Source organism: Zingiber officinale, chromosome 4B (assembly GCF_018446385.1).
Source record: "Zingiber officinale cultivar Zhangliang chromosome 4B, Zo_v1.1, whole genome shotgun sequence".
Classification (NCBI taxonomy): Eukaryota; Viridiplantae; Streptophyta; class Magnoliopsida; order Zingiberales; family Zingiberaceae; genus Zingiber; species Zingiber officinale.
This window is the reverse complement of record NC_055993.1, coordinates 67,151,287-67,164,907: the sequence shown is the minus strand read 5'-3', so window position 1 is coordinate 67,164,907 and position 13,621 is coordinate 67,151,287. Positions and strand designations below refer to the sequence as shown.

General features: G+C 33.0%; 1 protein-coding gene across 4 annotated transcripts in view; it reads right to left on the bottom strand.

The window, feature by feature from the left end:
* LOC121975117 (protein NO VEIN) overlaps positions 1 to 8,134 on the bottom strand; it is a 62,250-nt gene extending 54,116 nt beyond the window's left edge. For all 4 annotated transcript variants that reach the window (XR_006110261.1, XM_042526527.1, XM_042526526.1 and 1 more), the window contains exons 1-2: positions 7,636 to 8,134; positions 7,140 to 7,468 (exon numbers count right to left, since the gene is read on the bottom strand). Coding sequence is in view for 3 of the 4 variants with exons in the window: in XM_042526527.1 (XP_042382461.1) it covers positions 7,140 to 7,468; positions 7,636 to 8,067 (761 nt within the window). In the remaining variant the exon portion in view is untranslated. The remainder of the gene's footprint in view (positions 1 to 7,139; positions 7,469 to 7,635) is intronic.
* Positions 8,135 to 13,621: the final 5,487 nt, after the last annotated feature.

The window sequence follows — 13,621 nt, the reverse complement described above, 5'->3', positions numbered from 1 at the left end:
ATTATAAAATATCAAAGAAAAAAAGGCCTAGAAAGCATGAATGAAGCAAAAAATGAAACATATGAACGCTTATATTGAAAATTAGATATAAAAGAAGGGAGAAAGGATATTTACATAATAGCTAAAGCTAGAGAGAGAAAGACAAGAGATCTTATTCAAATAAGATGTATTAAAGATGAATGCAATAGGATACTTTATTGAATGGTAAGGAAATAAAAAGGTAATGGAAGAGGTATTTTCATCAGCTTTTTAATTAAGGTTTAGTGAACAACAGGTAAAATTTAAGTCACTAGTATGGAAATTTAAATTTTTATTGTAGAAGTAGAACAAGTTTTACATGAGATGCAAAATGGAAAAGTAGTTGGACTTGATGATATTCCAATAGAGATATGAAAGTGTCAAAATAAGATATTGAATGACTTATAAAGTTATTCAATTTAATATTAAAAATGAAAAAAAAATATTTAAGGGTAAGTACTCTATTTCCCGTATATAAGAACAAAGAAAATGTACAAAATTGTACAAATTTTAGGGGTATTAAACTAATGAGTCATACCATGAAACTTTGGGAAAAAGTAATTAAAAAAACTAAAGAATGAGATCACGGTGACCAAAAATCAATTTGAATTTATGCTTGGAAGGCTGACAACAAAAGTTATACATCTTCTCATACAATTAATTGAAAAGTATTGAGACATAAGCAAGACATACACATAGCATTTGTTCACCTAGAAAAAACTTATAATAAAATCTCAAGAAAAATTATATGGAGAATTCTAACATAGAGAGTTGTTAGAATAGCATATATTGAACTAATTAAAGATATGTGTGAGCATGTAATGACAAGAGTGAAGACTTCATGTGGATTAACCGAAGCGTTTCTCATAAGAATAGGGTTGCATCAAGTCTCTATCTTTTTACACTAATCGTGTACAAACTCACTTGATACATCCAAGATACGGTAACATGGTATTTATTGTTACCAGATGATATTGTTTTGATAGATGAGACTCGTGAAGGAGTAAATGTTAAACACGAATCATGACAGAAAAAGTTAGAAGTGAAAGATTTTAGGCCTAATAGAGTAAAAACAGAATATATAGAATTTAAATTTAGTAATATTAAACGTAATGAGATAATTTTTAATATAAGAGATGGCAAGTTATCTATAAGTAAGAGCTTTAAGTATTTAGGATTATTTTTACAAAAGATAGAGGGATTGAGAGATGTCTTATATAAAATACAAACAGGATGGTTCAAATCGACAAGAGCGTTAAGTGTTCTCTGTGATCGTAAAGTACCTTTAAGATTAAAAGAAAAGTTTTACAAAATGATAGTTAGACATGCTATGTTATATGGAGTTTAATATTGAATTATGACTTGAACATATAAGCAGAAGATGAGAGTTGCATAAATGAAAATGTTAAGGTGAATGTGCAAACATACAAGGATGAACAAAATAAAAAAATGAAAATATTAGAGAAAAGGTCGGGGTTGCGCCTATTAAGGGAATCCTAAACCCTAAAACTTAGGAGACATGTTTAAGATGGTATGGATATGTATATAGACAACCAATAAATGCTCCACGATGTGAAATTATGACAAATATGTACATCAAATTAGGAAGAGAAAGACTTTGTTAGCAACAATAAAACAAGATAGAGCTCAATCGTGCAGAAAAATTCATCTAGTCGGCCCCACCAAGTGGGATAAGGTTTGGTTGTTGTTGTTCTATGTTTTGTTCACTATTTAAGGATGGATCTATGCTTTGTTGATTCACTTTCTAAAAGAATTGCAGCAAATATCTTTTTTTCACTTTTCATTTTTCAAATTCTCTTTTTTTATAGAAAAGGAAAATGGAAATTTTCCAAGAAGCAAACACACCCTTCATATGCATGTTTGCCAAGATTATTAAGAGAACTTTTGTCTTCGGTACTTGATTTCCTATAAATTGAGCTTCGTTGGTATAGATATCATAATGATAAACGATCAGACATATAATCAATGGAGATCCACAAACTGGTAGACGTGTCTGTACTCTCAAAACGACATCTATTGCAACATTCCCAAGAAAATAAATCATACATTAAACAGGTCTTATGCTTTCATGATGCGTCGGTCGCCTCTATAGTGCTACTGGAACACCTGCAACAGTCTCTCCATGGTTCTGACCTCATGTCGAATGTTTAGCCATCTTCTTACCTTGTTCCATTCATTGATTCTCCCTTTAACTTAATCTTTTGTTGTCTTTTCTATGTTTTGTTCATTATTTAGGGATGGATCTTGATAAGTTTTTTAGTTCATTTGTGTTTTCTTGGAAATTCTCAAACTAAAATGCACAAGAAAACACAGCCAAAGCATCTCCTTCTAAGAGACATGTGTCGTGTTGCAGTCTAGCTATAATGGACAATACTAATTACAAGCTAACTTTCTATACTAATTTTGATGAAGAGCTCTTGCAAACTTCATAATAAATTTCTCCTCATTCGTGTGTTAGGGCTCAGCACCTGCTCAATAAGTCCTTCCCCTCCTTCAAGAGTTCCACAAAAGGACCCTTTCTTTTAATTTTGTATTCTGCAAAAGGAGCCTTTCTTCGAAGGTTGTTGCTATTAGGGAATGACACAAGACTTACATGTTTAGTCGTTACTAACCCACCTAATTCTCGTTTAAAGAATTGTTCTGTTAAGAGTTTTGATCCTCAACTAGAAAAATACAATTTTTCTAGCATACTGTGCACAGATACACGTCAAAGCATGTCTACACAAATTTACATGGGTTGACCTCATTTGACCCCTTCCTTACTATTTAGTTTTAAAAGTAAACTATAGGATTTAGATAGTCAATTAAATCAAAATTTAGCTGTGCTATTCCAGTGAATTAAGAGCAATTTTGCTCATTTAACCTTCTTCCACTTTTTTTTTGTACTTCTAAAAATATAAGTTTATTGATTAACAATAGGATAAAAATGGATTTTGCTCATTTTAATCTAGTGTCCACCTAGATGAATTTAAATGAGATTTCTACTTTAGTTCCAACCACTTAAATTATTTGTTTCCAAAAATAAGACTATAGCATTTGATCAATTGAATTAAATTTGTGGAGAATTGAATTACAAAAAAAAACAGATATCAGACAGAATATCATTAGTTGAATTCGTTCGTCATGTTACAGAGAATGTTGTAGCATGCCACTTGTCAGCACAATATCATACTCCTTTACATAGACAGCAATGAGAGATTACTTGTGATAGAAAGCATGGCACAAGATTCTACACCATATCTACTTTTATACCTACACTTTATAAGGAGATTAGAATGAGAAAATGGATGACATAATTCAGTGGAATAAATGAAAGTTAGTTTTACCTAGTGACAAGCAAATTTCTATCTGCAAAACAAAAAACAAGGTATCGCACAATTCAAATCAGGAGTATTGAGTTAAGATGCATGAAATAGAAATTTTCAAATTTCTATGGCAATTATTAATAGCTTGATAAATTATTAAACCAGGCGATCTTGATCAGGATGTAGCAATAGATGAAACATGGATGATTAAAATGGAGAGACTTTCGGAATCTTGTGTGAGTCTTGTGTTCCTTTGGCTATAAATGAAATTCTATACGATACTCTATAGAATGTTGGGCAGTCAGAAAATATAGAGATAAAATAAAATTATGTACAACCCATCAAGTTGTATTAAGGTAATAAGGTGAATGGACTACACTGAATTTAAAATTAAAAAATAGTATTGCCCAAGAACAATAAGGTGTAGCTCAGATAGATGATAAAATTTATAAAAAAAAACAGTTTAAGATTATATACATATGTTCAAAAACGTTCAATAGATTCTATGGTTAAACAAGATGAACTATTAGAGTCAAAGGATGTGTGCAGGGTAGAGGAAGACAATAAAATTCTATCAAGTAATTTAGAATAATTTGAGATATGGTTATCACTAGTGAAATAGACTTTATAGAGATCAATTGAGCTATAAAAAAAAAAATCTAGCACTGAATAGAATGGAAAGACAAAAAAAATCTGGCTCCCCCCCCCCCCAAAATATCCAAATTTTGAAACCTAATACCTCTATAAATTGTTTGAATCGATATAGGGACAATGATCAATTTTAGCATGAATTGTTTATAAGGAGACTCTCCGCTTTCTCAACCATTCGGCATGTGCAATTTCTTTTCTGTTGGTCAGTCCAGCAATTTGAACTTAAATTCCTTTTGTATTTGTTTCTTCAACTAATTAGTAGCTTTTTTCATTGCTTTCAAAATGAAACTTTATTATTTAATTATAAAGCTATCTACTTTGCAAGAATATTAGGTTACCCATAATGTTTTCCACTTTTGTAATAGCAATATTGAAATATATTTTTGAATATTCATTGTAATTCTTCTATGCCTCCTCTTTGGCCCTGTATTATGAAATTAGGAAATCAAGTATAGATTGTGACCGGTATCAAATCAATCTTTTTTTATTTTTACCCGTGAAATTCCTTCGAAGTCAAAGGATATTCTCTTATTTGTTGGTACATAATTCTTAACGCAATTCCTTTTTTTCATTTTCTTGTAAATCCCAACTTGTTGTTCTTGATGACAATGTGAACAATTCTGAACAAGTATGTGGTATGTGATCCTAGCATGCACAATGAAGGTGACATATCATACAAATTTTGTAGATTGTTTGTTTAATGATTGCAATAGAAAGAAAGTTTTACTATTGGTACAATCATGCTCTAAGAGCATCCACATCAGCTTCCCTAAACATAGAATTTACCATAAATTTTACATTTTTCGTAAAAAAAACTTTTGCATCAGCTATCCTATCTATTCCCTAAATTTAGATTTTATGAATAGTACTTCTCTAAATTTAGGAAATGAAATTTATTTCCTAAATATTAAAATATCATTTAATTTGATCGAGAGAAAAAATAAAGAGAGAGAAAAAAAGTGTGTAGATATTACATAGGGAGAGAGAAAAAATAATTTAAAAAGTGGAAGAGAGAGAAGAAAACAATAAAAAATAAAGATAATGGAAATTTTAGGGTAGCTGATGTAGTGTGCAGTGAAAAATGATTGTCTAAATTTAATAAAGTGGGTGGTTTACCCTAAATTTTAGAGATATTATAGAGAAACTGATGTGGATGCTCCAAGTGGTTGGTTTCAACCTTAGATTTTGATGTTTCAACCAAGGTTTAAAATCTCGACCTGTGCCGAGGTTTCGGTCTCAGACCGGAACGATACGGTTTCGGTATCGTATCGTGCCGATACGGTTTCGATACTTGATTTTATATATATATATATGTAGAGGTTGTTGTATTAATGTTATGTAACTTGACCATATATGTAAAAACTTCTAAAATAAAATTAGACATTTATATCAATAAAAATGTGTTTTATATGTTTAGGAACTAAGAATCTAAAAATAGAGAAGATAAGTATTATAATATTTATTATTTCAAATCTCAAATTGATTCTAAGATAAAAAAAAATATTATCTATAATAATTATATAAATTAACAAAATTCATAATATATATAATAATTATATAATTATAGTTTATAAATATTCTAAATAATATTATATATATATATACATAAAATCAAATTTATTTTAAAACATTTATTTTTATTTTATTTTTTTTAACAATTAATTTTTTTAGAATTATTTATAAAATTTTAAAATTATTATAAATTTTCAAAATTATTTGAAATTTATAAAAATTATTTAAAGTTTGTTTTTTAAATTATCTATTTTTACTTTAATTTTTTTATAATTTAAATAAAATTATAAAATTATATATTTTAATTAGATCAATTAATTAACTGTTTCTTTAATTAATTATTAATTTATATAATATAAAACTATAATTTATATAATAATTAATTAGAAATTAGAAACTATATATAAAATATAATAGTTTTATTTAAAAGTTTTAATAAACCCTAATGTTTTCTCAACCTCTCCCATCGCGATTTTTGCACTCGTCGCCACCTCACCGCAGCCACCGCTGCCTCACCGCCGCCGCCTCCTCACCGCATCCCCGCAGCCGCCGCTTCGCACCGATGATTCGAGGTAGGTCTTCATCCCCAAATTGATTCATTTTTTCTTCTTCCTTCTTCCTTCTTCTTCTTCCTTCTTCCTTCTGTTGCGCCCGTGTGACGCACGCGAAATTGTTATGCGTGCGGTGCCGGTCCCGAGTCGGAACAGTAAAAATCGCCCGTTTCGGGCGGCACGGCTCGAGATTTCATTCACTGGTTCAACAAAGGGTTTAAGTTAGACCTTCCATATGTAATATGTGTGTTAAGTTATGGAGGAACATAGCTAATGCACATGGAGTTCACGGAGGTTGTGACTTGATGGCGTTGAGTGTTGATGATGACATAGCGCGGCCAACAACATACTTAATAGCTTGGAGGTATGATGAAGTTTGAAGAAGGTTGCATAATGCATCTATGGAAACGGAGAACGAGAAGCATAAGGTGATATTGGAGCAACTCGTGGAGCTTGATTTGACACGGCCAATTTGATTGACTCGGTGTTGAAGGTCCACTGGAGATCGGAGAAGGACGGTATGAGATATTTGAACAATGGTATAAGATATTAGAAGGGCTGCAGAATAAGGAGCACCTAAAAGAAGGTAAACTACATAGAGAAAGAGTGAATGATGGCACGTAGAGCGAGTTGTGAGCTTGGCGCATCCAAGAGACTTTAGACCTACCTAATAAATGGCCTTGGAGGCGAAATCACAGATAAGCTCTTATGTGAGTTTTGAGAGTTGAGAAAGATCACAACTTACGACGAAGATTTGATCGTTAAAATGATAATAGTTTGGGATCCATTCCACTAGAGGTGGTTTCAGCCGGCTAGTGAGTTGAGTCAATTAAAGAAGCACTGCTGACTTAAAAATGAAGAGAAACAACACGTAGGCAATTAATTCAACTTGAAAACAAAAGAAGGTATCATGACTAAAAGATGTTTCAACTAAATAAGCTTATTGTCTTTTATTTAACTTCTACCATTGGATTGTCTTTATAAGTTTCACAAACCAAGAGGCATTAGTTTCACACTACTTGAATATACTGAAAACATGAATATACTGAAAACATTAAGGAACGTTAAGTGTAGTACATACCCTAAACTCTGTATGCGCACACAAAGCTTCTCCTTTGATACCACCTTTTTCTCTTCAAGAAATTCCAAAAATTTCTCCACCGATATTTTCTTGGATTTGTTCATGACAGTTTGTAACAAACAAATGATTTCCTCTGTCGTTATTTTGAAGATTTCTGTCACATCAGGAGGAACTGAGAAATAGTGCTGGATGAGTGGATGATGAAGCAACGGCCCCAGCCTAAGTTCATCAAACCGCTCCACACCTTCATTCTTGCATATTTCAACCTCCAAATCATACAGTGAAGTGATTTTCCGTGCACCAAGGAAACAGTGTATAAATGCATTTATCTGATGAGCATACGATGTTAAGATACATAAAACATGCAAACAGCCATAAATTTAAATTTAATTGCATAATTATAAATAATCATAAAACTGCGTGCAAGTGGTCTTTAAAAAGTAATAAACAACTTCTTCACCCTTCGTTTTTCCAGATTTTTGCAGAGGAAACTCACCTTCCCTTCTGTGATTATCAGGTTGTGTAGGGACGGAACATCCTGGATTTGAAAACCTAGGGAACTCCAAGATTCGATATTTAGAGCAAGTAGGGCGGCCTGCGACACTTTCCAAGTTGAAACGCTCTGGCCAGCAGCAACGATCTCCCGGTGTGCCTTCGTGGCAGCAGCGTCGACAATCTGAATAAGAGTATTGAGGTCGGAGGAAGGATTCGGTTGAGTAAAAGCGGGATTTTGGAAGTAGGGACGGGGAACTTGGGCGAATATAGGGTTTTGGAAGGGGTTGGGCGGCAAGCTGGGAAGGTAACCCTGGCTTTGAGGATTGACGAAACCATTGAAATTAGGGTTCCCGGGGGAGTAGACGGGATGGCGTTGAACGCCGCCGGCGCCGCTTGGATGGACGTATTGCGGCGGCGGCGGCCGCCGAGACATGAGAACGAGAGTGAGAAGGCGAGGGGGTCGAATCGATGTACAAAATCAGATATCCTTATAGGGGAAACAATACGTGGCATGGCGGTTAAACCTCAACGCACCGGATTGGAAATATAAATTTGATTCACTATTTGTTTTTCCTTTTTCTTTTTTCTTTTTTCTTTTTATTAAAAACTATTAAATTTGTGACTTATTATTTTATATAAAATAACACCATTTGGAAAGGCTTTAGTTAAAACAATTGGTGAGTTCAAAAAAATAAAAAATAAGCCATGCAACTCCGATTAGAGCTGATTTGGTCCAAACAGCTCAGATAGAGTTGTGAGATGGGGCGGTCATTTGACGAATTAAAAAATTTTCAACCTAACTCAATTCAATTCAAAATAGATAATTAGATGGATCAATTCATAGATCCATTAAAAATATTAAAAAATAAAAATTTTAAATTTAAATTACGAATTAGATGAGTCAAATTTTGGATTTAGCACACATATGTAATAATGTTAAGTATCTTTATATTCAAAGTTAAGTTGAGGGTGTGAACTTCGCATTCTTTATTTGATAGTTTGTCTTTCTATGTGTTTATTTTTCTTTTCTTTATTTTTTTTTTGACAATTGTTCTTTATTTGATTTAAGTACAGAAGTTGACAGAGTCCTATCCGATTCAAGTTAAAGTTCAATCTCAAAAAATCTTAAATTTTTTATTTTAATTTTAAATTTTTGGGGATTTTTTTTTGTCAACCCGAGGGTTAATCCAACCCACACGGGTTACGAGCCTAGGCGGGTCGGCCCACCTGGACTTACCTTTAAATAGATTGATAATATTTCAACTAAATATGTTTAAATTGTTTGACAAGTCAAGTCAATTTGACTGGCTCAACCCAAATTAACAGCTCTATATGTAGACTACATATTGGTATTAGGATAAAAAAAATTATAATTGAGGTGTTGTTTTGATAATTTAGATATACAATTCTTCAAATCAATTAATTATGGAGGTAACCGATTTAATCCACAAAAAATTTTCCTTGGTCATCAGAGAAAATTAGAAAGTGTTCATGAAGTCTCATCTAAATAGTCAATATTCTTAGATCCACTTCTTATTAAAGGGATTCCATGATATAAATGAAAAGGGAACTCTTTTAATTTTGATAATTATTAAATCATATAGTTAACATTTTTCTAATCTTCCATGTTTATTTACTAAAACATGTAGTATTTTTGCATCTTTATCAATTTTTCTATAATATCTCTAAAATTTATGGTAATCACCCATTTTATATTTTTATTATCCTTATTTTTTTTATTTTCTTCTCTCTCTTCCACTTTTTTTATTATTTTTTCTCTCCCTATGTAATATCTATTTTTCATTACCCAATGTATTTTCTTTATTTTTTTCTCTCCCAAATTAAATAATATTTTAATATTTAAAGAATTAATTTTATTCATTAAATTTAGAAAAGTAGTATTCATTAAATCTAAATTTAGAGAATGGATAGGGTGATTATTGCAAAAAAAAAATACGTAAAATATAAAATTTAAGATAAACTCTGCATTCAGAAAAGTTCATGCGGATGCTCTTATACTCCTCTACACGCATTACTCACGTGCTCATCCGAACCATCCCATGCGATTGAAAACACCTTTGAAATCTAAAAACATGAGTAGAAACATATACGATGATGTTTATTGTGTCACTGTCATTTCCCGAGCAACCGACTGAAACTCCCAAAACCAAAGAAGATAAAATAAGATTTCAAACACAAGAGTATGTGTATTCTAAGGTGTAGTAGCTAGTGCTGTTGTTTTTAAGGTTTACTATATTTATAGTTTTGGTACCAAACTTGGATAATCTCCACACGACCATGTTATTTGAACACAATTAACTTAAATCTCCTTCAATCGACTAAAATATTGATAATAAAAGTCCTTTCTTTCAACAACTACTCTTCATTCATCTTGACCCCTCTTTAGTTGACTCAATCTTTTATTAGTTAACTAAAATAGATAGGATGAATGATATCCAAAAATATTTTCAATATTAACATTCAGCATCAAGTCAATCAAGACTAACACCTCGAGATACCAATTTATTGGTGCAATCAACTTCTGGCTAAGATTGATTAAGCTTGAGTTGGATTTCAATATTTAATCAATATATTTAATGGTAAATGAGACATCAAGAAGGAGAGATTATTAGCAAGGGAGATTTTTTTTAATGCAATCACCATCTAATCAAGGTTGACCAAAATTGATTTTGGTTTTGATGGTTGATAGTTGAGTGAAAAGTCAAGTAGATTAAAGTTGATTAGATACTTGATAGTGGAAAAATCCAAGTGGGTCACGGTTAATCTAACGCTTGACACTTGAAAATATAACCGAGAGTTAGTAAAGGTGAAGTCTAAGTGTGTCATGAAAACTAGACACTTAGCACGAGAAGCAAAATCCAAGTGGATTATGGAAGACCAAACACTTGGTATAAGACATGAAGTTCAAGTGTATTAAGGTTGATCGAACACTCGGTAATGATGGAGGTCCTAATAGGTCAGGCATGAGAAATTAAGTATTGGCGAGTTATGGAGAACTGGATATTAGGCATTAAACAGAAAGTCTGAGCAGATTAAAGAGAATCAGATGTTCGATAATGGAAAAGTTTTGGCAGGTTAAGGTTGACAAGATATTAAGCATGAGTTGGGAAGTTCAAACATGTCAAGGTTGACCGGATGCAAATAATAGAAAATTTTTTATAGGTCAAGGTTGACTGAATTTTATGCAATAGTAAAGTCTCAACAAACCAAGGTTGACCGAATGCTAGTGAATGATGAAGTCGCGACAGGTCAAGATTGACCAGATGCAAGGAAAAAGAAAGTTCTAGTAGGCCAAAATTTATTGGATACTAGGCTAAGAAAATCCTGGTAGGTTAAGGTCAACTTGATAATTGACAAAGTGATAGTTTAGCCTTGGAAATGTTGAAAGCAAAGGTATTAGTTGTTGATGCAATCATACTCAAATTAAGGTTGACTAGTTTGACTAAGTTTGAGTTAGCTCAAGCTTGAGTTTTGATGTTGGATAATATATGAGAGATAAGTCAAGTAGGTCAAAGGGTGATCAGATACTTGTCTAGGAAATTTCTAACTAAAGATTAAGTAGTGGGAAGTCCTAACTACGTTTATGCAAGGGGAAGTTCTAGCTAAGGTTAGGCAGGATAGAAGTCTACCGAGTGATTGGTCCTAACTGAAGTTAGGCGATGGAAAGTTCTAACTGTGAATAGATAAGGGAAAATCCTAACTAAGGTTAAGCATAGTGGAAGCCTACTAAGTGATTAGTCCTAACTGAAGTCAAGTAAAGGAAAGTTCAAGTAGGTCAAAGAGGATCGTACACTGGCAAAAGAAAGTCTTAATTATTGTTAGGCAAAGGAAAGCCTTAGTTGAGGTTAGACAGGGTGGAAGTCTACCGAGTGACTAGCCCTAATTGGAGGTTGGATAAAAGAAAAACTCAAGTGGGTCAAGGAGGACAGCACTTCGTGATCAAAAGTTCAACGGAAAGTTGACAAAGAGAAAGTCCAAATAGGTCAATGGTTGACCTGACACTTAGTATTAAAAGTCCAACGAAAGTGGGCAAGAGAAAGTCCAAGTGGATCACGGAAGATCGGACACTTGGTGAAGAAGTCATGACAAGTCAAGGTTGATAGTATGCTAGGCAATTAGAAGTCTCAATATCTCACGACTGATCAAATGTTAAGCAAGGAAACCCTAGACACAAATCAAGTGAGATAGGGTTGGGAAATCAATTAGGGCAATGGATTGGCCCTAAGCCAATCGATTAGGGAATCAATTAGAAGTGTTTTGCGAAAGAACAGTAAGGGCCAGAATCGATTAGGCAATCCATTGGACTTAGAGTAATCGATTGGAGTATGATTTTCATGAAGCACGGTGGCTTTGTCGCAAAAGTGCTGAATCGATTGGAAAGATGTCCAATCAATTGGGGAGGTTTTTCGTGAGAGAACAGAGGCTTGGTGAATCGATTGAGGCAATTGATCCAGCCTTTCCCAATCGATTGAGCTAATCTATTGGGGCCTTTTTTGCAAGAAAACGAAGAGTTTAGAATCATTTGGAACAATCGATTAGGCTACTTTCTCTAGCGAATAGGAAGCTTTTGAAGTGATTTGGTCAATTGATTAGAAGCTGTCGAATTGATTGATATGACTCACCAATTAATTTCAAGTTTGAAAAAAAAAGTCATTCTATAGGTTGAACAGTCAAATGATGACTTGGAAATTGATTGAGAAGAAAAGCTTAATCGATTAGGAGGCAAAAAGTAGTTTGAACAACATTCATATAAATAGGAGTTCGTCTAGATTTTCATTGATAGTTATTAGATGTTTGGAGAAGAAGTGTTGCTGTATTTTCTTTCACCAAGAGATAATCCAAAGCAAGAAAAGAATAAGCAAAGTAAGGTTCATGTTGTAAAATTGTTTTTAATTTCTTTTGCAACCTAGTTTGCGTTTTTTGTTTGTATTTCTCCTGCTTGAGCTTGTACAAACCTTCTCTACCTCCAGGAATGATGTTTTTATAGTGCATCTATGAGCGAGGAAAGTAAATCCTTGGATTAGTCACCTCAAAGAAGTGTATATCAAGTGAAATGAAGATGTTAGCATTGCTTTGAGTTTTCTACTGCAAATCATCATCAAAGAATTAAGCGAGCTATTCGCTCCCTCCCCCCTCCTCTAGCTCTCTATGTGTCCTAACTTAGTCAACTGTTATGGAATAGCAATCGACTGATGACCTCAAAACCTTGAGTTTGAGATTTGAGGGGATTTAGGGGTTTGTAGTATATCAGTTGGCTATTGAGTATGAGTAATCGACTGATGATATTAATGGAGCAAACAAAGAGTTTTTAAGTCAATTCAAAAATTATTATCCAATAATTGACTAATAGGGTATAACAGTTGACTATTGTGATCAATACTGAATTAAAATAGTCATTCTGTAGGTACAACATTCAAATTATAGAAAAACAATCAAGCGATATTGACAAATAGTCAACTATTAGGCAATTTTCAATCATCACAGCAACACTGTTCACTCTCACCTCTAGCGATGTCATCGATCCCAACAAAATTCACTACACCTTAACCTAAGCTTTCAAATCTCAAGTTCACCAAGCTCCACAACAATTCATCCCAGCCAAGCTCTCAAGCACACAATCTCTACAATCACCACATCACAACTAAATTCAATCCTATTAACTCCAATGAGTTCCACGCTCCGCGTGATCCAAGCCTCTAGGTTTTTTTTTAATAATTAAGGTAGTCTTGGACTTAGGGATGGATCCACGAATTAAACATGAACTGGATTGATCTCGAGTTAGCTAAGTCCGTCATAAAAGAGGTCCGAGTTCATTTGGTGCAAGCATGTTACCATCTCACCATTTCCTATATTTCACCGAATTTTAAATTTTAAACGAATATATTTTTTTAGTATTTATAAAATTATTAAATTAAGTTACTAGTAATTATATCTAATCTATAGTCGTTGAAAATTTGGAGGCCTAC